The 23,633-nt window shown below is 38.2% G+C and overlaps 1 protein-coding gene across 1 annotated transcript; it reads right to left on the bottom strand.

Moving 5' to 3' along the window:
• Positions 1-416: 416 nt before the first annotated feature.
• Positions 417-21,744, bottom strand: LOC116623214 (zinc finger protein 420-like). Its single transcript, XM_032390155.1, has 6 exons — positions 21,561-21,744; positions 17,860-17,972; positions 17,159-17,285; positions 6,980-8,020; positions 1,156-1,182; positions 417-421 (listed from the first exon to the last, which is right to left on the bottom strand). The coding sequence occupies exons 2-6, from the start codon at positions 17,866-17,868 to the stop codon at positions 417-419; spliced, it is 1,209 nt and encodes a 402-aa protein (XP_032246046.1). The 5' UTR covers positions 17,869-17,972; positions 21,561-21,744.
• Positions 21,745-23,633: the final 1,889 nt, after the last annotated feature.

Genomic DNA, 23,633 nt, shown 5'->3' with positions numbered 1-23,633 from the left:
AAATAAATAAATAAAATCTTAAAAAAATTATTAATAGTCTAAGAACTCTCCAGCCAAAAGATACTTTGAACAAATGACTATAAGGATTTTTTTTAAGATTTTATTTTTTTAAGATTTTATTTATTTATTTGACAGAGAGAGCAAGAGAGCACAAGCAGGGGGAACAGCAGAGGGAGAGGGAGAAGCAGGCTTCCCACTGAGCAGGGAGCCCCACACGGGGCTCAATCCCAGGACCCTGGGATCATGACCCGAGCTGAAGGCAGACACTTAACCATCTGAGCCACCCAGGCACCCCTAAGATTTTATTTTTAAGTAATCTCTATACCCAACGTGGGGCTCAGACCCACAACCCAGAGAACAAGAGTAGCATGCTCCATGGATTGAGCCAGCCAGGGACCCCAATTATAAGTAAGTTTTTAACCTTCAAGGAAAGGATAATTTATATCTTACAAAAACTGTTTCAGTGACTAGAAAAAGAAGGCTACTAAATGTACTTTGAGATTACTGTAACCATAACAGCTAAACAAAGAAAATCCAAGGAACAAAGAATTATACACTGATCTCATTTTTTATCATATAAGCAAAAATCCTACACAAAATATTAAGAAATAAATTTAGCTGTGAGTTAAAAGAAGACATATTATGACAAAGTGGTGTTTATTCCAGAAATGCAAAGATAAATTTAAAATCAGGAAAGATATCAGCTGAATAAGCTATACTATTAGATTAATGAAGACAAATCATATATCTCAGCAAAAGGAGAAAAAATGGTTGATAAAATTCAAGATTACTTCAAGATTAAAGTGGGGAAAGCCCCTCTTGGATAACTAGGAATAGGTGACAACTTTTTAATTTCATAAAAGCTACTTAATAAAACCCATTAGAAACATCTTTCTTAATAAGGAAACACTAGAAGGCACACCAGTAGACATAGGAAAAGCATTTGAAACTAGTATTATACTGTATGTTAACTAACTGAAATTTAAATAAAAACTTTTAAAAAAGCATTTGATAATATTAAACATAACTTCCTAATTTGAAAACAAAACAAAAAATTTAGCCAATCACGGGGTGCCTGGGTGGCTCAGTTGGTTAAGCATCTGACTCTTGATCTCAGCTCAGGTCTTGATCTCAGGGTTGTGCGTTTAGGCCCTCCATTGGGCTCCACACTGGGCGTTGAGCCTACTTAAAAAAAAAAGAAAAAATTTAGCCAACCTGATATAGAAGAGAACATTTTTAACCTGCTAAAACATTTCTTTCTTTCTTTTCTTTTTTTTTTTTTTTGTACTATATACTTTAGGATGAAACACCAGAGGTATTCACATTAAGTCTGGACAAGACGAGGATGGCCCCCAAAACAGTCCACATTCAACTGGAGTCTCTAGTTAAGTGCTAGACTAGGCTAACCTTTAAGACCACCAAATTATTCCAGGTTAGGCAGAAACATAGAACACTCCCAGTTCATTTTATGAAAATAACTTAATTTTAGTCCTAAAGTATGATAAAAATAAGTTTTAAAATAGGAAAAAATCCACATTTATACAGCAATTTCACTTACATATAAAGATGCAAAAATTCTAAATATTATCACATGATGTATAGGTTATTAAAATATTCATATATGTAGAGGCAGAGAGTTATAATTTCACATTTTCTTAATATAGAACTCTAGTCCTTTCTTAGTTCTTTGTTATACTAGACATATATATACATTATATAGATGTGTGTTATATATGTATATATATATTATTATACACATACACGTTATTTTTGTTTCAGTCTCAGCTGAAGCTGGAGTTGAAGAATGTGAGCTTCTAAATAACAGTCAGTGTTGTGAGCAATGAGATTCTGAGCAATTCATAAACATTTTTTTGCAAAAGCTGGAGCCTAAGAATATTAAAATGTCGAATTGGAGATAAAACAAAACAAAACGAAGAACCCCAATTATCAGATTCTACTTATGATTGTATTCTGTAAACCTTCTGGTACACTTTTCTAATTATATATTGTGATATCATGGGTAAACATTCTCTTGTACATGCCTGGTTTCCAACAGTTCAATGTTATCTCCTGAGCAAGAGAGCTGTCAGTCTCCACAGCTGTCTTCTGCAATGGAACTGACCATAACCCAAGCTATAAATAGCTGGATTTTCCTAGATATGCAGAAAGGTTTCAGATTTATTACATCCTCAACTTTGCCCTTCAATCAAAATGCTAAAAATTAACTCTACAAAAGTCTTTTTTTTTTTTTTTAAAGATTTTATCCATTTAACAGAGAGAGACACAGCGAGAGAGGGAACACAAGCAGGGGGAGCAGGAGAGGGAGAAGCAGGCTTCCCGCTGAGCAGGGAGCTTGAAGCAGGGCTCGATCCCAGGATCCTGGGATCATGACCTGAGCCGAAGGCAGATGCTCAACGACTGAGCCACCCAGGCGCCCCACTCTATAAGAGTCTTTGTCTTAAAACTTAACACATGGGATAGTTTGCTTTCATATTATAGCAAAATAGAATTTATGTTGTAATAAAGTATACTGTAATACCAGGAAATACTTCATTACTCAGTAAGTTACAGGATAAAAATTATATGATTACATCCAAAAGGCATATGATAAAACTTAGTTGTCATTTCTAATAAAATTAATATAAAGATAGAAAGGCCAGCCTCTACTATGACCAAAGCTGTCTGCCAAACCCCACGGGTAATATGCTCCTCATTGAAATACTGAAGCCATTTCCGTTTATATCAGGAAAGAGATGAGGACACGTACACTTATTGAAATTATTTAACATGGTTTTAGAAATGTATGGGGCGCCTGGGTGGCTCAGTCGTTAAGCGTCTGCCTTCGGCTAGGGTCAAGATCCCAGGGTCCTGGGATTAAGCCCCGCCATCAGGCTCCCAGCTCCGCGGGAGGCCTGCTTCTCCCTCTCCCATTCCCCCTGCCTGTGTTCCTTCTCTCACTGTCTCTCTCTCTGTCAAAACATAGATAAAATCTTTAAAAAGAAAAAAAAAAAAGAAATGTAAACCAATCAACAGGGCTAGAAAATAATTGATGTGAACACTGGAAAGGAAGAGTCAGAATTATTTCTATTTAAATCATATATTTGCACATCTGGATAAACCAGTACACTCTAGGAAAACATTTGGTATGATGAATAAATATAAGACACAGATATAAAAATTAACACTATTTTCTATATTAGCTGTAACCAGGTAAAAATGAATAAAAAATATATATTTAGTCCCAAAGTCATGAAACACAAGAATAAATCTGAACAAAGGGCACCTGGCTGGTTCAGTCAGTAGAGCACATGGATCTTTTTTTTTTCAATCTTTTATTTTTTAATTTTTTTAAATTAATTTATTTTTTAATTTTATTTTATTATGTTATGTTAGTCACCATGCAATACATCATTAGTTTTTGATGTACTGTTCCACGATTCATTGTTTTCGTATAACACCCAGTGCTCCACGCAGTACGTGCCCTCCTTAGTACCCATCACTGGGCTAACCTATCCTGCTACCCCCTCCCCTCTAAAACCCTCAGTTTGTTTCTCAGAGTCCATAGTCTCATGGTTCATCTCTCCTTCCAATTTCCCCTTCATTTTTCCCTTCCTTCTCCTAATGTCCTCCATGCTATTCCTTATGTTCCACAAATAAGTGAAACCATATGATAATTGACTTTCTCTGCTTGACTTATTTCACTTAGCATAATCTCCTCCAGTCCCATCCATGTTGATGTAAAAGTTGGGTATTCATCCTTTCTGATGGCTGAGTAATATTCCATTGTATATATGGACCACATCTTCTTTATCCATTCATCTGTTGAGCAGATGCTCAATGACTAAGCCACCCAGGCGCCCCCAAAACAAAATCTTTAAAAAAAAGAATAAATCAGAACAAGAAAGCAATGAGATTCATATGTAATACTACAAAATTTTATTAAAGAGAATATAATAAGAAAAATCAGTGTGAAAGACCATGTTCCTTGATGGAAAGTTTTGATAGAATAAAAATTCAATTAATAGAAATAGTTGATATAATTCTAAGCAATAGAAGAACAAATACGTGAGAGTAGGCAGAAAAAGAAAAAACTGGTGGGGGACTTGGCTTACCAGATTTAAAAATATTGTATATTCTAGGGGTGCCTGGGTGGCTCATTCGTTGAGCGCCTGCCTTTGGCTCGGGTCATGATCCCAGGGCCCTGGGATCCAGCCCCTCATCGGGCTCCCTGCTTGGCGGGAACCCTGCTTCTCCCTCTCCCGCTCCCCCTGCTTGTGTTCCCTCTCTCGCTGTGTCTCTCTCTGTCAAATAAATAAATAAAATCTTAAAAAAAATAAATAAAAATATTGTATATTCTAGTTATTGTAATACTTCAAAATTTGAGTTTAGATTGTGCAAGTAAACATACATTGCAACTCTTTAGACCATATAAATATACAATAGATGAATCCAGAAGTTGGGGCTGGATCATGCCTTTTGAAAATTATTGTGTTTTCTTGAATTTGGGAATATACAGACCCTGGATATATCATTAATTGAAAGCAGGTTAGGTCTTGGACAATTTGAGTAAATTATCTTATATGGTAGTAATACTCTAATACAGTGTTAGGTTTGATTTCTTAATTATTAGGATTTTTATATCTCTGTTTATAAGTAAAGATGTAAAACTCCTTTACATTGGCTTTTAATGTTAATTATGTACTCTGTGTTAGCTTACTAGGGCTGCCATAACAAGTATCACACACTGGGTAACTTAAACAACAGAAATTTATTTGATCATAGTTATGGGAGGCTAGAAGTCCAAGATCAAGGTTTGGTTTCTTCCGAGACTAGGTTTTCACGTGGTCTTTTCATTTGTGCATGTGTAGTCCTGGTGTCTCTTTGTGTGTCCAAATTTCCTCTTATAAGGACACTGGTCAGATTGGATTAGGTTCCATGCTAAGGGACTCATTGTAACTTAATCATCTCTTTAATAGCCCTCTCTCCAAACAGTCACATTTTGAGGTATTGGGGGTTAGGGCCTCAACATGAATTTTGGGGGGACATAATTCAAAACATAACATACTCTTTGTCCCATTTAAGTATCAAAGTTTTAGTGACCTCTTATGTAAGTTGGTAAGTATTCTATTTTTACCCCCCAGGCTCTGGAAGAATTTATATAATATATAAATTATCTATTACTTGAAGGATTGGCACACTGTATTCTTTTTTTTTTTTTTTTTAAAGATTTATTCATTCATTTGAGAGAGAGAGCGAGTACATGCAAATGGGGGGCAGGGCAGAGGGGGAGGGAGAGGGACAAGAAGACTCCACGCTGAGTACAGACTCCACGCTGAATAGGAGCCTGACTCAGGGCTAGAGGTGGGCCCAACCCCAGGACCCCGAGATCACGACCTGAGCTGAAACCCAGAGTTGGTCTCCTGACCGGCTGCACCACACAGCACCCCAGCATGCCGTGTTCTTAAAAACACCTGGTCCTTCGGGAACTTTTAAGGGGCTATATCTTTAAATATTTTAACATTTTTTTCCTGTTGGTTATGTTTTATTCAGGTTTTCTACTTCTTCCTGAATAAAATTAGGTTATTTCTTAGATAATGATTAATTTCATGTAGATCAGTAATTGCCAACTGGGGGCAATCTTACACTGTCCTCCACCCCAAACATTTAAATGTCTGGAAACATTCTTGTTCATCACAATTAGAGGGAAGGGGATTAATACTGACATCTAGTGAGCAGAAGACAGGGATGCTACTATGAACACCCTACACTACACAGGATAGCCTCTCACAACAGTTATCTGATCCAAAATGTCAACAGTGTGAAAATCCTGCTCTAGATGTTCAAACTTACTGGTATAAAGTAGTAGAATGTTTAAAAAGAATCTCAGTTTATATAGTTATATAAAATTCCTCATTCATAATGTCTTTAGTTTTTAATTTTTTTTCTGGACCACACCCATATTCTGACCTCTAGAAAGAACACTTCTGGATTATGGACTAAATCTAGACTAGTGTTGACTCGATTTAATCTCTACATTTATTAATTCTTATCTTCTCTTGTTTTGGAAGTTATTTTACTTGCTTTCTACCTTCCTGTCTTTTACATGTAGTTTATTTTTCTGTTTATTAAATTATATGCATGTATCAAAGGATATACATTTTTCGATCAGTACAGCTTTGGGTCACATTACATAGCATTTGATATGTAGTACTCTCAATATCACTCATTACTAAAGATTCTGTGATTTTGAACTTTTAGTTTCTTCCTTAAATTACCGAGTTAATAGTGTATTTTGTTTTAGCTCAACTTTTTTACTTGATTTATCATTCTATTGCCTTTCTGTCAAAGTGGGGTGGTTGTTTTTTTTTTTTTTTGATGTTCAATAAAAGATAAGTGGTTACCGATGACTTCCCCATATTTTTCATATTAAAGAATGTTTTTATAATGCCCTAAAGTAAAATCTTCGTAATGGTTTCCTACATTTGTTACATTCATTATAAAGACTGTCTTTATCAAAAATCCACTAATTACAATAAAGTATAAACTGAGTTTTTCCACATTATTTACATGAGTATAATTTCATGCTAATATAAATCATTGACATGATAAGTAAGAATTAAGATAAATAAAAATTTATTATATATTACATTCATGTGGCCTTTCTCCTGCATGAATTCTCTGATGCGAATTATAAAATAAAGCAAAAGACCTTCCTATACTTGCTACATTCACAGAGTTCTCATCTAGTAATTATCTGATGTCCCATAAGAGATTACTTAGAAGCAAAGGATTGTCTATATTCATTACAGTACTAGAGATTTTCTTTCTCTAATATGAATTTTCTCATGTCGAGTAAGACACGAACCACAGATAAAGGTCTTCCCACACTCCTTACATTCATAGGGTTTCTCACCAGTGTGAATTATCTGATGATGAATAAGTTGTGCTCCTTGACCAAAAGATTTGCCATATTACTTACATTCATAAAGTTTTTCACCAGTATGAATTCGTTGATGGTGTGAAAGTTCTCTGTTATGACTAAAGGACTGTCTACATTCCTTACACTCAAAGAGTTTTGCTCTGGAATGAATTTTTTGATGTCCGATAAGATTTGAATGATAACGGAAGGCTTTATTACAATTGTTACATTCATAGGGTCTTTCTCCAGTGTGAATTCTCTGATGTTGAATAAGGATTGAGTGGTGATGGAAGGCTTTCCCACATTCCCCACATTCATAGGGTCTTTTTCCACTGTGAACTCTCTGATGTCCCTTAAGAATTGAGCTGTTGCTAAAAGCCTTCCCACATTCTTTACATTCATAGTGTTTTTCTTTAGTATGTGTTTTTTCATGTCGAATGAGGGATGAGTGGTAACTGAAAGCTTTTCTACATTCTTTGCATTCATAGGGTTTCTCTCCAGTATGAATTATCTGGTGTAGAGTAAGGTGTGAGCCACGACTAAAAGCCTTTCCACATTCCTTACATTCATAGGGTCTTTCTCCAGTATGAATTCTCTGATGTCGAATGAGATTTGAGGGGTGGTGGAAAGCTTTCCCACACTCATTACATTCATAGAGTTTTTCTCCATTATGAATTCTCTGATGTCCAGTAAGTTTTGAGCAACTGCTAAAAGCCTTTCCACAATCCTTACATTCATAGCATTTTTCTTTGGTGTGATTTCTCCCATGGTGAATTAGCAGTGAGTGGTAACTGAAGACTTTCCCACATTCTCTGCATTCATAGGGTTTTTGCCTAGTATGATATATCTGATGTAGACTATAGGATATTTGTTGACTGAGACTTTGCATATTTTCATGGGTGATTGTCACAGCTTTAAGATATTCTTCTTGATTTCTCTGTTCTGTCTGAAAATGATGATTATACTTCCAATCATCTTGAAAAATGGAACATCCATAGTCATGGCTTGTAAGTCTTTCCATTTTCTTCCTTTGAGATAACTTCATTTCATAATTGTCATCCTTTGATGATAACTCCTTTGTTGCACATTGGGATTTCACATCTGAGAAGTGAGAGAGAAAGAAAACATGCATTTTTTTCCAGTACCTGGAAGAACAAAATTTCTGAAATAGGGATATTAGCACAATACCTATAAGAAATTGATGGCTTGGAAAGATCTCAAATATAACCATGGAAGGTGAACATGGACAAAGAAGGTGATTAAAGAAGCAGGTTAACTGTTTCTAAAATGTTGCTTCAGATCAGAATTACTGAGAAGATTGTTAAAAATACAAATGGTAGAAGTATCACTTCAAAGCAATTGAATCAAAATCTACAGGAACAGGCCTTGACTTTAAGAAAAATCTCTAATGATTCTGATGTAATCTGAAAGTGGAAAATCACTAAGGTTTTCCTTTGCACTTAGTATAACATTTGAATAACTTAACATTAACTCTAAGGTGATGTCATGAGCTGGCCCTAGCTAACATATCACTGAACCATGCTCTTCCCCAGTTCACTATGCTCTGTTTCAAAAGCAGATAAAAAACTTTTCTACATTAGCGTGATTTGCATTGCTGTTCTGGCAGGTACTGTCTTTGTATGGCTGGCCCCTTCTCATCCTTCTGCTCTCAGTGTAAATATAATTACAAATAACACTAAAAATCCCTCCTCTCAAACAGCGTCAGACAACACCAAATCTTATTCTAGTCCAGGATGACTAACCATAATCTTCACAATTTTTCCCTCATTTATTTTTCTCATTTTCTACACTAGGCTATAAGATTCCTATTGGAAGGCACCATGTTTGTTTCACTATTATTTAATCAGCTTTTTAGCACAATATCTACCATATATATATAACAGGTGTTCAATAAGTAACTATTGAATGGTGAGGGTTAAGGAAAAGGAATTAGAATGGGGATATAGGAAAATATCAGGAAGTTAACAGGGAAAACAATTAAGTTCCATAATCATTATTTTAAAAGAATCTTTATGATGTTCTATGCATTGTAGCAAAATTATATAACTTAAGTTTCATGTGATTATGAACATATAGATTTGCTGATGTGGGGAAACTAGAGGATACCCTCCAACGGGACAAAGGGTGTCTTGGTGGCTAGTGAGCCATAAATTCTGTAATAAAAAGAATGTTGGGTGTTAGTTGATGAAGCAAGACGATGGCAATTCGAAGTGGAAAATATCCTGGGGAGGGGCGCCTGGGTGGCTCAGTCATTAAGCGTCTGCCTTCGGCTCAGGTCATGATTCCAGGGTCCTGGGATCGAGCCCCCCATCGGGCTCTCTGCTCTGCGGGAAGCCTGCTTCTCTCTCTCCCACTCCCCCTGCTTGTGTTCCCTCTCTCGCTGTGTCTCTCTCTGTCAAATAAATAAATAAAATCTTAAAAAAAAAAAAAAAAAGAAAGAAAATATCCTGGGGGAAAGTTCGGGCTCAATGAGTCTTCTATGAGCAGATGACAAGGAGGTAGTTTTTATATCTAGAGTAGAGACTGTGTAAAATACCATTTATTTGCTTGGCATGTGAAGATGCTCACCAAGGATAAGAAACAAGTAGACTCACCGATGGCAATAGCCACTGACAGTCTGAAGTGAAAGCAACCTTCGGATAGCGTGACAGAATAAAATGCAAAGTGGTGTAGAGGGAAGATCCAAGGAACTGTATCACAGAGACTGGATTTCAAGTCTCGGCTCTGCTAATTACAAGGATTGTGTCATTGGAAGAATTATTTACAATATCTAAGTCCCACTTCCATATCTGTAAAATGATGGTAACACCTAACATAAGTTAATTGCTAAAATTAAGAGTAATTTAGGGTGAGATTGGGAAAATAATGGAAACTGTCTGAAGCTCGGTGATAGGTACATTATTATATTATTCTCTTTACTTTTGCAAATATCTGAAAATTTCTATAATAAAAAGAAGAGAATAATTTGGGTAAAGTCCCTAAAAAAATTAAATGCTATTTTAATAAGTGTTAATTATAATAAAGAAAAAATATTTTCACAAAAATGATGAAATTGGATAAGGCAAACTATTTTGAAGACATCAAAGTGGTGCCAGGCTGAGAAGCATAGGCCAAAAGGTAAACATTATTCTAGCATCAGATCTTCTTCAACATTCAGAAAATCTTGCCTAGCTCTTAAATAGGTCTTTGATTTTTTTCTCTTCTCTTGATGTCCACTGCCGATAATCCCAAGCATAAATGATTTCTCATATAGGGAGAAAATATTTGCAAACCATGTATCTGATAAGGGTTTAATATCCGAAACATATAAGGAACTCATACAACTCAACAGCAAAAAAATAGTGTGACTAAGAAATGGGAAAAGGACCTGAATAGACATTTTTTCCAAAGAAAACATACAAATGGCTGAGTCCATGAAAATGTACTCAACATCACTAATCATTAGGGACATGCAAATCAAAACCACAATGAGATATCACCTCATGCCTGACAGAATGGCTATTATCAAAATGACAGGAGATAACAAGTGCTGGCCAGGATGTGGAGAAAAGGGAACCCTTGTACAATGTTGGTGGGAATGTAAATTATTACAGCCACTGCGGAAAACAGTATTGAGGTTCCTCAAATAATTAAAAATTGAACTGCTATATGATCCAATCATCCTACTTCTGAGTATGTATCCAAAGGAAATGAAATCACTATCTTGAAGAGGTATTTGTACCCCCATGTTCATTGTAGCATTAGTCACAATAGCCAAGACATGGAACAACTTATGTGTCCCGTGACGCATGAATGGATAAAGAAAAGGTGGTGTTTATATTCAGCCATAAAAAAGAAGGAAATCCTGCCATTTGTGACAACATGGATGAACCTTGAGGGCATTATGCATAGTGAAATAAGTCATAAAGAGAAAGTGATCTCATTGATATGTGAAATCTAAAAAGCTGAACTCATACAAATAGAAAGTAGATTGGTGGACAGGGAATCTGGGTGGTTCAGTCAGTTAAGCGTCCACCTTCGGCTCAGGTCATGATCCCAGAGTCATGGGATGGAGTCCCGCATTGGGCTCCCTGCTCAGTGGGGAGACTGCTTCTCCCTCTTCCTCCGCCCCTCCCCCCCACTCATGTTCTCTCTCGCTCACTCTGCTCTCTCTCAAAAAAAAAAAAAAATCTTTAAAGAACATACAGTTCAACACCAAGAATCCCCACAAACAATTCAATTAAAAAATGGACAGAGGACCTAAATAGACATTTTTCCAAAGAAGACATATAAATAGCCAATCAATCAATCAATGCAATATCTGTTTTTACAAAGAAGAATGCATGTATATATACCTTTTGTAATTAAAAATAATTTTTAAAAATCAGAGAAGGGTATAATTAAGAAGAGAGTAACGGAGGTCATGTTCTTTTCTAACGGTTTTATTGAGATACAAATCACACTCCATACAATTCACTCATTTAGAGAACATAATTCAGTGATTTTTAGTATATTTACACAGTTGTGCAACCATCACCACAGTCAAGTTTAGAACATTTTCATCATCTCGAAATCGAAAAGAAAGCTGTATCCTTCAGCAGTAACTTCCCATTGCCCCCAGTATCACCAGCCCTAGGCAACAACTAATCTACTTTGTATCTCTACAGATTTGCCTGTTCTGGACATTTTATATAAATGGAATCATACAATATATAGTCTTCTGTGTCTGGCTTCTTTCACTTAACATATATTTTCAAGGGTCATCCATATTGTGGTGTATATTAGTACTTCACTCCTTTCTAGTGACAAATAATATTACACTGTATGGCTATACCATATTTTATTTTTCTATTCATCAGCTAGTGGACATTTGAGTTGTTTCTACTTTTTGGCTATTGTGAATAATGCTGCAATGAACAGTCATGTACAAGTTTTTCTGGGGACATTTGATTTTCTTGTGTAAATACCTAGGAGTATAATTGCTGGGTAAAATGGTAACTCTATGTTTAACCTTTTGAGAAACTGTCAAACAGAATAGCTGCCCCACCTTACATTCCCACCAGCAATGTATGAGGGTTCTAGCTTCTCCACATCCTTGCTAACAATTGCTATTATTTTTTTATTATAGCCATCTTAGTAGCTGTGAAGTGGTAAAGCTGTATTTTTAATAGCAAATTTTTAAAGATAATCTCCATATTTATCATTGGGATTTTGGTGAAGTACATGAAAAAATCCATATGACAGAATACTAAGTAACTAAAAATTGTGATCCAGATTACAAATAAGGAAAGTTAGGGGCGCCTGGGTGGCTCAGTCGTTAAGCATCTGCCTTCGGCTCAGGTCATGATCCCAGGGTCCTGGGATCGAGCCCCGCATCGGGCTCCCTGCTCCGCGGGAAGCCTGCTTCTCCCTCTCCCACTCCCCGTGCTTGTGTTCCCTCTCTCGCTGTGTCTCTCTCTGTCAAATAAAAAAAAAAACAAAAAACAAAAAACAAATAAGGAAAGTTATCCATGATACAGTGAAGTTTGCACGGTGCAATCCTGTGATTTTCTCTAGTTGATACAATTACAAGTTTGCATTTTCTTATATTTTACTAAATATTTATAAACCTTTTTTAAAGATTTATTTATTTATTTTGGGGGGGACAGGGAGGGAGAGAATCTCAAGCAGACTCTGTGCTGAGCGCAGAGCCCAATGTGGGGCTTGATCCCACGACCCTGAGATCATGACCTGAGCTGAAATCAAGAGTCCAACGCTCAACTGATTGAGCCACCCAGGCAACCCAATGTTTATAAACTTTTAAAGTAAAAAAGAATAATGCTATATAGTATTTCCAAAAACAACAGGATTTACTTCTACCAAATTGCAAATTTTCTTTAAGCAAAAAAATGTCACTTCTATTCCCTCTTTTCCTACATGCATAAAGTTTATAAAATGACTGCTCAATATCATATTTATTTTTTATTTTTTTAAAGTTTTATTTATTTATTTGAGAGAATGAGAGATCATAAGCAGGGGGGAGGGGTAGAGGGAGAAGCAGACTCCCCACTGAGCAGGGAGTCCAATGTGGAACTCAATCCCAGGACCCAGAGATCATGACCTGAACCAAAGGTAGATGCTTAACCAACTGAGCCACCCAGATGCCCTTCAATATCATATTTAAACAAATATATGCCTCATTTAACTTCACAATATATTATGACTAAAATATCTGAAACATGCCCCTAAGATCTCAGAAATGTATTTTTTTTTTAATAAAGAAAAACAATTTCTTCTCTATCCCTCACATTTCAAATGAAGAATAATTATTTGGTGCCTTTCGTTTGTAATCTCACTTCTGCCCATGAACTTTTAAGGTCCTTGAAGACGACATGTCAAATGCCACAGCCTTTGGTGGCTTTTTATCCTCCTGTTTTCACAGATATGTGCCACTGCTGACCTTTTCGATAATTAGGACTTGGTTTTCTGGCCCTGCACTCTCCTAATCCTCAGCCTTCATATCTAAGTTCTACTTTACCTCCTCTTCCTCAGCACATACAATGAGGCTTTATTTGCAATCTCTCTGACAGTCTCCTCACTCCCACATTCCATCTACTGGCTCCACTTTGATAAATCACATGGCTACATCTTTAAGCCTCACTTTCTTTTGATTTCTCTGTCTGTACCTTTTGGAAGTTATTTGTGGTTCCCCTATTATACAGTAAATTACTTAGGAACTTTTTTTTAATCATCTGGTAAAGTATTATGTACAAATTAGCAAACCAGTAAATACTAATGAAGGGGAGGCTTGTGCAGGGGATATGTTTAAGGGGTAGATGAGAGGGACACCCTCCAACTTCTTAATCTAATTCTTTAAATGGCTTTCTCTGCATCTGACAAATTTTTGGCACTTTTTTTTTTTAAGATTTTATTTATTCATTTGAGACAGAGAAATACAGAGAGAGAGAGAGCATGAGCAGGGGGAGAGGCAGAGGGAGAGGGAGAAGCAGGCTCCCCACTGAGCCAGGAGCCTGATGTGGGGCTCGATCCCAGGACCCTGGGATCATGACCTGAGCCAAAGGCAGATGCTTAACCATCTGAGCCACCCAGGCACCCCCAAATTTTTGGCACTTTAACTTCAAAAATAAGTAGGCTAGATTTCATCCTTTTTATGGCTGAGTAATATTCCACTGTTTATATATACCACATCTTTAACCATTCATCAGTTGATGGACATTTGGACTCTTTCCATAATTTGGCTGCTGTAGATAATACTGCTATAAATATCAGGGTGCATGTATCCCTTAGAATTAGTATTTTTGTAAATACCCAGGAGTGCAATTGCTGGATCATATGGTAGTTCTATTTTTAACTTTCTGAGGAGCCTCCATACTGTTTTCCAGAGTGGCTGTACCAGTTTGCAATGCCACCGACAGTGCAAGAAGCTTCCCCTTTTTCCATATCCTCACCAACACCTGTTGTTTCTTGTGTTGTTAGTTTTAGCCACTCCAACTCCTAATTATAGAGAACAAACTGATGGTTACCAGAGGGGAGGCGGGTGGAGGAGTGGGTTAAATAGGTGATGGGAACTAAAAGGTGCACTTGTTGTGATGAGCACTGGATATTGTATGGAAGTGTTGAATCACTAAATTGTACATCTCAAACTAACATTACACTGTATGTTAACTCACTGGAATTTATATCTCAGGCTGAATTCATGGGTGTTCAGAATGCTTTGATAGTTATCTAGCTAAATTCAAGGGACCAGATGAAATGAGGTCCCCTACTCTACTGCCATCTTGCCTCCCTCCCAACTAACTGGAATTTAAATAAAAACTTAAAAAGATAAGTAGGCTAGCAAAAATAAATAAATGAGTTACATATATCATCAAATGATTTTCAACAAGGATGTCACAGCTAGCCAACAGGGAAAGGACAGTCTCTTCAACAAATGGTGCTGGGAAAACTGGATATCCACATGCAAGAGAATGAAGTTGGATCCTTACCTTATACCATACACAAAAATGAACTAAGAATGGACTAAAGTCCTAAAGATAAAACCTGAAACTTAAAACTTCTAGAAGAAAGCATAGGGGGAAGGCTTCATGACATTGCATTTGGCAATGATTTCCTGGATATGACACCAAAAGTAAAAACACAAAGATTGGACTACATCAAACTTAAAAATATCACAACAAAGGAAACAGTCCAGAGAGTGAAAAGGCAATCTATGGGATGGAAGAAATATTTACTAACCATATACCTGGTAAGGAGTCAATATCCAGAATACACAAAGAATCCCTACAACTCAACAACAATTAAAGAAAAAAAAAAACCCAACCTGATTTAAAAGTGGGCAAAGGACTTGAATAGACATTTCTCCAAAAAAGAAATACAAATGGCTAACAAGCACATGAAAAGGTATCACTAATCATCAGGGAAATGCAAAACAAAACCATAACAAGATATCAACCTCATACTCATTAGGATGGCCACTATCAAAAAAAGAACAGAAAATAAAGAGTGTTGACAAGGATGTAGAGAAATTGAAACCCTCATGCACTGTGGGTGGGAATGTTAAATGGTGCAGCCACTATGGAAAACAATATAGAGGTTCCTCAAAATATTAAAATAGAGGTACCATATGATCCAGCAATTCCACTTCTGGGTATATATCCAAAAGAATTGAAAACAGGATTTTGAAGAGATATTTGCACACCCATGTTCATTGCAACATTATTCACAATAGCCAAGAAGTAGAAGCAACCTAATGTCCTGACAATAGAATGGATAAAGAAAATATGGTATACACATACAATTGAATATTATTTGGCCTTAAAAAGGAAACCTGTCATATGCTACAACCTTCACATGGATGAACCTTGAGGACATTATGTGAAGTGAAATAACCCAGTCACAAAAAGACAAATAGTGCATGATTCCACTTATATGAGATATCTAAAGCAGTCAAACTCTTAGAAACAGAAAGTAAAATGGTTGCCAGGTGATAAGGAGGAGGGGAAAGGGAGTGATTGTTAATGAGTATAGAGTTTCAATTTTGCAAGATGAAAAAATTCTATAGCTCTGTTGGACAACTTATATGCATAATTAATTCTATACTGAACACTTAAAAATGGTTAAGACGGCAAATTGTTATGTATGTTGTTTTTTTCTACCACAATAAAAATGAACATATTCTATAATCTGAGAAATTAAAAAATAAATAAACAAAACATTGAATCAAAGAGAAACTAGTAGGGGCACCTGGGTAGCTTAGTCAGTTAAGCATCTGACTTCAGCTCAGGTCATGACCTCAGGGTCCTGGGATTGAACCCCACGTTGGGCTCCTGGCTCAGTAAGAAGTCTGCTTTGTCCCTCTCCCTCTCTCTCTCTGCTCCTCCCCCTGCTCATGCTCTTTCTGTTTCTTTCTTGAATAAGTAAAATCTTTTAAAAGAAGAGAGAGAAACTAGTAAAGAAATGGGGGCAGATTACTGGAAAGGAGCTAAAATAATATGAGTAATATTTAGAGAAAAGAATACATACATCAGAAGATGGAGAAACTATACAAGACCAAAAGAGAAAGAGGAACAGGGAAATAACTGGATCTTAATTATAGCCAGAACACTTGTCACTGGGGAAAAAAAGAGGACACCTCCCTCTTTGAAGAACATTCTGGACAGTCTTGCCTAAGGGCTATCATCTCACTGAGCAGGTGATCTATTCCTGCAGCAGCTTCCCCCTCTCTACATTTCCCTCACCTACCTGGGTATAGGCTTTTTGGTGACTCTTTCTCAACAATCCAAGGCTCATTATCTTGTTCCAAAAAGGAAATCAAAGTTGGTTTGTCCTGTTGACAACAACAAAAATGGAAATAGGACTTAGTTATGCCAAGGATATCCAAACTTCAGACCCAATTCCTTGGTAAAGAAGTGGAAAACTCAGAGAAATATGTCAAGATTGTCTAAAGAGTGGGGAAGATGAAGCTTTAGCCACAGTACAAAAGGACTGCCCATTTCCAATTCTACAAAGTTCAAATTGCTCTGTTCAGAAGCAGAAAGTCAGAATGGCATCCAGAAAATTTACAGCAGAGGATGGAGGCATTCTAGGTAGAAGAGTTTTTTTCAGTATCAACTACTTTTATGTACTGTTGTGTAAATTCAAAAAAACTATCCTATATGCATATACAAAAGTTGTCTATACACAGGTCTGTATATAAAGTGGAATCTTAATTACTGGGGGGGTGGGGGGGAGCATCCTTACCCAATGAGACCAAGTGGCTGTAGTTCTCCAACATCACATCTCTGTACAAGTTCCTCTGCTTCAAGTCCAGAAATTCCCACTCCTCCTGTGAGAAGTCTACAGCCACATCCCTGAACATCACTGCTTGCTGAAAAAACAAAGTTATATATTACTTATGAAATTCATATATCTCTACTTCACTAAACCCCAAATCTGATGAGGGATGACTTCCTGGTTCCTTGAGGGAAGTGCTCCTATTAAAAGACAGCACGGGGCGCCTGGGTGGCTCAGTCGGTTAAGCATCTGCCTTTGGCTCAGGCCATGATCTCAGGGTCCTAGGATCGAGCCCCGCATCAGGCTCCCTGCTCCGCGGGAAGCCTGCTTCTCCCTCTCCCACTCCCCCTGCTTGTGTTCCCTCTCTCGCTGTGTCTCTCTCTGTCAAATAAATAAATAAAATCTTTAAAAAAAAAAAAAAAAAAAAGACTGAGCACAAGGTTTGCCGATTGATTCATTGAATGAGTATGTAAAGGTGTGAAAAGAAGAGAATGGTACGGAGCAAGGCTCTGGACTATGCGTCCCACCACTGTTGGAAGGGAGAAGCTTGGAACTAGGCTCCTGGATGGGGCTCAGTGTGAAAGAAAGTTTCAGGATAAGGAAATCTAATATAATGGCCTGGAAAGAAATTATTGTAATCCTGGAAAAAGAGAGAAAACCCCAATAACCTCAGTCATGACTCAGGATCATAAGCACTATTCAGTTCTACTCTTTTCTTTCTTCTCTCTTCAGCTTTATTCCCTCTTCCCTTGGAGACAGGCTTAGTTCAGAGAAGACAAAACTAAGGAAGGAAAAGAAAAGGCAGTGAGAAATAAGACTTGCTAACAGGTCTCTGAATCATCAGGTTCAATATGACTCCCACTACTACAAGAGTATTGGCCTTACAATAATTCATTAAGCTATATGTTTACATTGTGCCGTTTCCTGCATCTGTTACATTTTACAATAAAAATTAAAAAAAAAACAAACTATCACTTTCACTCTCCTTCCTACTCCTACTCTCCCTGCCCATGCCATCTACTCACATACATAAACACAAAGGACATAGGAGGGAATGTAGAACATAATGGCTGTCTCCTACACTAAGGACCAGCGTTATGCCCCTTGAATGAATGGCCTTCCAAACACACAGCAAAAAAAAAATTCATCATACAAAGAACTAGAAAAACTTCAACTTGTAAGGACAAAGACAACCAATAGGTGCAAATGCTAAAATGACACAGATGGTTGAAATTATCAATGCCTTTAAAGAAGCTTTTATAACTGTGCTGTTGAACACTCTTGAAATGAAGAAATATAGAAGATCTCAGATTCTGGGAGATGGCAGAGTAGAAGAACCAGCAATCTGTCTCCTCATCTAGACAACAGTTGTGCTGGCAGAATCTGATGTAACTTTTAGAACTCTGGAGTCAGGGGCACCTGGGTGGCTCAGCAGATTAAGCATCCTACTCTTGATTTTGGCTCAGGTCATGATCTCAGGGTCATGAGATTGAGCCCTGTTGACGTCAGTCTCCGTGCTGGGTGTGGAGCCTGATTAAGATTCTCTTCCTCTCCCTCTGCACCGCCCCACCCCTACAATTGGGTGTGCGCTCTTTCTCTCTCTTAAAAACAAACAAACAAACAAAAACTCTGGAGTCTATTGAAGGCTTGCAGAGAAAGGCTTGTATAATAAATTCTAGTCACTTTTGGTCAATTTCAGCTCTTAGCAAAGTAGTAATATCCAATGGCCATCCCCAGCCAAGTGGCAGGCACCTGTGCATGTGTTCCTGGAGCTGCTGGCACATAGCTTCCAGGAGCCAGGGTGAGAGAAAAGGACCCTGTCCTCCAGATGTTGGGGATCTCTGCTCTGATTGCAGATTGTTGCTTCTGATCGGAGAGATGCAGACAAAGAAGCAGGTTACTGTTGCTACAATTCCTTCTTTCTTGCAAGCCCTTCCCTCTCCAGCTAAAGTGACTTCAGATTTAAAAGACCAGCGTCCCTTTACTCTCCCTACATGTTTCATTTTTCCCCTTTTGTGAGGAGACATCAGAGTCTATGACATTCAAGAACAACTGTGTATCATGGGTTGGGAGAACAAATATTGTTAAAATGTCTATACTACCCAAAGCAATCTATAGATTTAATGCAATCCCTATCAAAATACCAACAGTATTTTTCCCAGAACTAGAACAAACACTCCTAAAATTTGTTAAATTAATCTTTGACAAAAGAGGAGAGAATATACAATGGGGAAAAGACAGTCTCTACAACAAATGGTGTTGGGAAAACTCAACAGCTACATGCAAAAGAATGAAACTGGACCACTTTCTTACTACATAAAAACAAACTCAAAATGAATTAAAGACCTAAATTTGAGATCTAAAACCATAAAAATCCTAGGAGAGACCACAGGCAGTAATTTCTCTGACATCAGCTGTAATAACATCTTTCCAGACAGGTCTCTTGAGGCAGGAGAAATAAAAGCAAAAATAAACTATTGGGACTACATCAAAATAAAAAGCTTCTGCACAGCGAGGGAAACAATCAACAAAACTAAAAGGCAACCCAGGGAATGGGAGAAGATATTTGCAAATGACATATCTGATAAAGGGTTAGTATCCCATAAAATACATTATGATCACAATTCAACACAATTATTAGTTATGATAGTGCTTATCCACAAAGAGGAAAATGTCTCTTTTTTTTTTGCATTATTGAGAGGGGCAGGCAAGTAACAGAAGGTAAGTATATTGTAATCTCACCCTATTAAACTATAAAACCATGCAAGTAAAAATTTGGAAATACATTCTTGAAAATAATGAGTACTTCTGGATGATGAAATTATAGGTAATTTAAATCTGATTCTTTATAATCTCAAGTTCCTGATTGTTTTTCATTAAGTCTGTAATACTGTCATCAGAAAAACAGACTATAAAGTCATTTTTATTTCGTGGAAAAAAAAATTAACCAGAGATAGGGTAGGAGCATCCTATATGGTAAGAAAATTATGAATAGGCTGTAAACACATGCCTGTGACAGGAATATGGGCCATTAAGAAAATCAATGTGACTGAAGCAAATACCACCGACATGTTTCAGAACATTAAAAAAATTACACAAACTCTGAAAACAATATGTATTAGTTGTAAAAAATTCTATTACATGGATATGGCCTGGATTAACTTAACCATATCCCCACTGTTGTTTTTGGATATTATCACCTTAAAGGTCATTCCAAGACTTTGATTTTAGGCCTGGTCTTTCACTGTAAAAAATGTTTTTATTATTATTATTTTAGCATGAGGGTCATGTCCCCCCCCCCCTTGTGATTCTCAGGAAAGTATTGGGGTGGGGGGATGAAGCACAAAATCAAGTAGCTGCAGAAGTTGTACTTTACAGTTTGAAGGGGATTTTCATACCCTGGAAACTGCTCTAAGCTTAATAATTACTGCTCTAGATCACTTGAATACTGATCATCATCATCTTACTTGCAAGCACCATCATAACCTACTTCATATTTTCACTTCTCCTGATCTTTTTTTTTTAAGATTTTATTTATTTATTTGTCAGAGAGAGAGAGAGAGACAGCACAAGCAGGGGGAGTGGCAGACAGAGGGAGAAGCAGGCTTCCCGCAGAGCAGGGAGCCTGATGTGGGGCTCTATCCTAGGAGTCTAGGATCGTGACCTGAGCCGAAGGCAGACGCTTAATGGACTGAGCCACCCAGGCATCCCCACTTCTCCTGATCTAAAGCAAGAATCAAGTTGATATGGTCCAAGGCAATACAGACTAGGCTGCCCAACCTCAAGCCAGAACTGGCTGCCGCTAAGAGTGCTTGTTAAAATTTTCCGGCAAAAACGGTGCCCAAGCCCTGTCTCAGTCCCACTCCTCCCATCAAGAGAGGAGGGAGGTCAGAAGAGGCTGTCTCAGGGAAGGACTGGCCAGATGGGTCCTGAGTTATAGGGGTCTCCTGGGACAGAGTATTGGAGTCACAATGGCAGTCGAAGGCACTCCATAACCATACACGCAATGCCACGGTCACGGTAACAATCGCACACTCACCTCGCATACACACACGACATCTGTACTGTCCTAGGCACCACCCACTAGCACACACGGCTTCTCGGAGATGAACCACACCAGGGATACACACAGTCATACCAGCAGAGACACGGGCTCCCCGCACCCACACACACACACACAGTCACACAACGTCACAACCATACACCCGCCACGGGGACATGATTGTCAAACGCAAGGTCACAGGCGCCGCACACCGTCACACACTCACACGCACCCGCATCCACAACCTCTACCCCTCAGCCCGCTCCAGGCTCAGCGGCCTGAAGCTGTGCGTCCGCTCCGCTTCCACAAGGGCTCAAGTTGCCTCACCTCGAGCCACTCCAGGGTTAGCTCCAAACAAGCCGAGCTGAGCCACGCCTACCACAGTCTCCCCCGACTCTCGGCGGGCAGGTTAAAGTCCAGCTCGCGTGGGACCAAACTCAAAACTGTCGCAGTAAGTTGAGTAGGGCCGCGGGACCTCTGGGAAATGTAGTCTGGAGCCAGACTGCGCGGAAAAAATGGCGCCGCCGGGGCGGGATCTGAGTTCCTGTCCCCACGCTTCAGGAATTTCGGTCTAGAACCCGATCGAGGGCTCCCAGGTGTGGCCCACCGGCCTGAGTGTGTGATTGATGCAGGAAAGAACTCCAAGTCCCTGAAGAACTTGATGTGGGAAGTTGCAGAGCTATCTGAAAACTGTGGTCTGGAGATGAAAACACCAGGAATCTGGTGGAAGGGACTTTGTACTCCACCAAGTCTGGGCATGGGACTTGGCCTTACTAGGGGTACTCAGAGGCTGATTTCCTGGGTAGGCATTTTTATGGTGGCTGAGATCTGTGCTCAACCAAGTGGGTGATAAACACTGGGCATTTCAGACCCTGTTAAAAAAAAAAGCAACACAAAATTCAACTGAGTCAATTTGAAGATTTGATTGACTTTATTGAATATTTTATCAGCAAAAGATAGGTTTATTTAGGAATAAAAGACAATCACAAGCCAAGGCAAAACCCTTAGGCAAGTCCAGGAAACAAAGGAGAGGTGGTGAGCTTTTTTTTTAAGGATAAAAGAGTTAAGTTGGGAAGGCTGTTAACAAAAGTCCATTGGAGTAAACTGGGAGTTCAAAGTATGGTGGTTTCTCATTGGCTGAGCTGTTGCCCTGGGGATAAGGAAAGTCTGCTCTTTGCCTGGAATAGTAGTTTCCACATGCAAGGTCAAGTCAATCTCTTCCTGCTGGGTCTGCAATTGACTACCAATGCTAGGACAAGAGTGTCCCTGCCCAAACCTCCTGAATCCATTTTAGTTAGGTTTCCCATTACTAATTTTCAAAGAACAATTCATGAATTGGGCAGCATCCCACCTGACAAGTAAATAGGAGCTCAAAGGAGCTGTGCAAAATGGAAGGCATTTATAGGACGATAGGGGAAAGGATAATGAAAGAAAGGATTACCTCATCTTCCTTTGCCTTATGTAGCAGATTACCTCATTGGTGCTGACCAGAAAACTCCAGACTGACCAGTTAAGACTATAGTCCCTTGTCGGGTTCTGCGCTCAGTGCAGAGTCTGCTTGAGAGTCTCTCCTTCTCCCTTGGCACCCACCCCCCTTGTGCTCTCTCTCTCAAAAAAAAAGAACAATACAGAAATCTTGTGTATACTTAATGCAGTTTCTCTCAATGGTAACATCTTGCAAAATTATAGTGTAATATCACAAGGTCTAAGTATATGATCTTGATATAGTCAAGATACAAAACATGCCCATTACCATAAGGATCCTTCATGTTTTCCTAGTCATACTCATTTCCCTCTCAACTTCACCCCCTCCTTAATCTCTGGTAACCACTATTCTGTTCTCCATTTCTCCATTTTGTCATTTAAACAATGTTATATATAGGGGCGCCTGGGTGGCTCAGTCGTTGGGCATCTGCCTTCGACTCAGGTCATGATCCCAGGGTCCTAGGATCGAGCCCCGCATCAGGCTCCCTGCTCAGCGGGAAGCCTGCTTCTCCCTCTCCCACTCCCCCTGCTTGTGTTCCCTCTCTCGCTGTGTCTCTCTCTGTCAAATAAATAAAATCTTAAAAATAAATAAATAAATAAAGAATGTTATATGTAAAATGGAATCACGCAGTAGATAATCTTTTATGTTTTTTTTTCACTCAGCATAATTCTCTATATATTCATACAGGTTGTTGTGTGAATCAATAGATCATTTCATATTATTGATGAGTTATATTCCATGGTATGCCTATACCACACTGTAATCATTTATCATTGGAGGATATCTGGATTGTTTCCAGATTTGGGTTATTATGAACAAAACTGCTACATTCAGGTACAGAGTTTTTAAAATTGTTATAAAATATACATAATATTTGTCATCTTAACTATCTTTAAGTGTACAGTTCAGTAGTG

Source organism: Phoca vitulina, unplaced genomic scaffold (assembly GCF_004348235.1).
Source record: "Phoca vitulina isolate PV1807 unplaced genomic scaffold, GSC_HSeal_1.0 scaffold58, whole genome shotgun sequence".
NCBI lineage: Eukaryota > Metazoa > Chordata > Mammalia > Carnivora > Phocidae > Phoca > Phoca vitulina.
The sequence above is the reverse complement of the archived record's forward strand: the minus strand, read 5'-3'. Positions and strand labels throughout refer to the sequence as shown.

Coding starts and splice junctions, on each gene's coding strand:
- LOC116623214 (XM_032390155.1), bottom strand. Junction 8,021..17,158: donor CAGCCACTTGGTCTCATTGG/GTAAGGATGCTC, acceptor CTCACTTCTCAG/ATGTGAAATCCCAATGTGCA. Junction 1,183..6,979: donor TGGTGAAAAACTTTATGAAT/GTAAGTAATATG, acceptor TTTTTTAAGTAG/GCTCAACGCCCAGTGTGGAG.